The following is a 2,341-nucleotide window of genomic DNA, read 5'->3' as shown; positions in this document are numbered from 1 at the left end:
TCGCTGTAGGCTGGGAAGCCCAGCTGGGGGTTTAGACCCTGCCCTTCTCAGGGGGAATCCCCGGCTGCTGAGCTGTTTCTCAGCCCCTTCAGCTGCCACCCGTGGGAGCCCAGCCAGCCCTTCCACGTCTCCGCACTCCCTACCGGTCACGTTGTGATGTAGCGGCCTTTTCTGTCTCTCCGTGGTTATAAGACTTCTCTCCAGCTGGTGTTCGGTTCGTTATTCCAGATGATTTCTCCAAAATTACATTGTAAATCCAGACTAGTTCTAGGAGGAAGTTAGTGTAGCTTCCACTTACTCCTCCGCCATCTTGTTTCTCCCGAGATAATGTTTAAAAGTATGCAATATAAGGCGCGGCCGGGGACCGGAACAGGCCTGCCACTCCGAAATCTTGGCAAGCCCTAGTCTGCATCGCACTCGGAGCTGCCGCCATGGCCGCCTACAAGCTGGTGCTGATCCGGCACGGCGAGAGCGCGTGGAACCTGGAGAACCGCTTCAGCGGCTGGTACGATGCCCACCTGAGCCCGGCGGGGCACGAAGAGGCGAAATGTGGCGGGCAGGCGCTGCGAGATGCCGGCTATGAGTTTGACATCTGCTTCACCTCTGTACAGAAGAGAGCAGTTCGGACTCTCTGGACAGTGCTGAATGCCATCGACCAAATGTGGCTGCCTGTAGTGAGGACTTGGTGTCTCAATGAGCGGCACTATGGGGGTCTGACTGCCCTTAATAAAGCAGAAACAGCTGCCAAGCATGGCGAGGCCCAGGTAAAGATCTGGAGGCGTCCCTATGATGTCCCACCACCACCAATGGAGCCTGACCATCCCTTCTACAGCAACATCAGTAAGGATCGCAGGTATGTAGACCTCACTGAAGATCAGCTACCCTCCTGTGAGAGTCTGAAGGACACTATTGCCAGAGCTCTGCCCTTTTGGAATGAAGAAATAGTTCTCCAGATCAAGGAGGGGAAACGGGTATTGATTGCAGCCCATGGCAACAGCCTTTGGGGCATTGTCAAACATCTGGAGGGTCTCTCTGAAGAGGCTATCACAGAGCTGAACCTGCCGACTGGTATTCCCATTGTCTATGAATTGGACAAGAACTTGAAGCCCATCAAGCCCATGCAGTTTCTGGCGGATGAAGAGACCGTCCGTAAAGCCATGGAGGCTGTGGCTGCCCAGGGCAAGGTCAAGAAATGAAAGTGAACATGCAGACTACTTTCCCAAGGGCACCCTCCCTGCCCATCCCATTCCTCTGCATCTCTCCTGTGCACATGTCACACTGACCACAACTGTAGGCATTCTAAGTTGTAGCTGCAGATGGGGACCAGTGGCTCCTAATTTCATTTTAGCCATTTTGTCTCTCGCACCCACTCCCTTCATGCAATCTAGTCAGAATGGCACCTCTGGGGCATGGATCCTCAGTCCAAGCCGAGAGAACACTTAATCAAGGGTCCAGAAGTAGTAACTCTGGTTTTTCACTAGTGCTTTCTTTTTTTCTCTTTTTAATTACTAAGGACCTGCTTGAGTAGAGGGATAGGGAGGAGCTATGCTAAGGCGTGACCAATGAGGAGAGGCAAGAGAGCCTTTCTGTGTTCCCAAGAGTCGTCGTCGGCAGCCGTCCGTCTCGAGAGACGATGGTGTAGCTTCTTAAGAGTCTATCTGCACCGCCGAGAATGGCTGTGCAGTCCGACTCGGGAGTGACACGGTATCTGTCTCCTCCCGTGTTGAATCGACATCTTGCGATGACGCTGGAGTGTCCTCTCCAGTGAAGCTGAAGCTACAGAGCCTGGGCAGCGTGATATGGAGGGTCTGCTGTTGCCCATGCAGCAGACCCCCCCTCTCTTCGCAGCTGAAGGGCCCAAAGGAAAGACGGAGTCAATACAGCTTGGCTTCAGGTGCGCCGCAGGAGTTGCCGGTGTTGACTACAATGCCAAACCGCCTTAGGTACTCCGGCTCCGGATTTTCTGTCGGGGTTTACTCCCTTAGCCTTTCCCCTGAAGAGGTATGCCGCAAAGCAGCGGAGGTTTTTTGGAATCAGAGTTTTCCTTCTCTGATATATATATATAGAATACAAAAACCCTTCTGGGGCTTTTAGTGGCGGTTGAAATATTCACACATGTGATCATCACAAAGTAAGCCATTCCTCACATCAAGGTGGGATAAGCTCCCTGACGTGTACAGGGTAGGAGTTCATCCTGCTGTGTGTTTTAGAATTCCTCCCCTGCCTTACTGTTTCATGGCAGTGAAATGTCTCCTGATCATGTCCATGTGTGTCTTTCACTATCTGATTTCTGAATCGTGTTCCAGTTGCTTGGCCCTGCCCCTTGGGTGCAGCACGCATT

The 2,341-nt window shown here is 52.6% G+C and overlaps 1 protein-coding gene across 1 annotated transcript; it reads left to right on the top strand.

Moving 5' to 3' along the window:
• The first annotated feature begins 381 nt into the window (after positions 1-381).
• Positions 382-1,315, top strand: LOC150021612 (phosphoglycerate mutase 1-like). Its single transcript, XM_090265747.1, has one exon. It carries the CDS (start codon positions 432-434, stop codon positions 1,194-1,196), a length of 765 nt encoding a protein of 254 aa, XP_090121873.1. The 5' UTR covers positions 382-431; the 3' UTR covers positions 1,197-1,315.
• Positions 1,316-2,341: the final 1,026 nt, after the last annotated feature.

This window comes from Furipterus horrens, unplaced genomic scaffold, assembly GCF_987537825.1.
Source record: "Furipterus horrens unplaced genomic scaffold, mFurHor1.1.pri manual_scaffold_1, whole genome shotgun sequence".
NCBI classification, from domain to species: Eukaryota; Metazoa; Chordata; class Mammalia; order Chiroptera; family Furipteridae; genus Furipterus; species Furipterus horrens.
The sequence above is the reverse complement of the archived record's forward strand: the minus strand, read 5'-3'. Positions and strand labels throughout refer to the sequence as shown.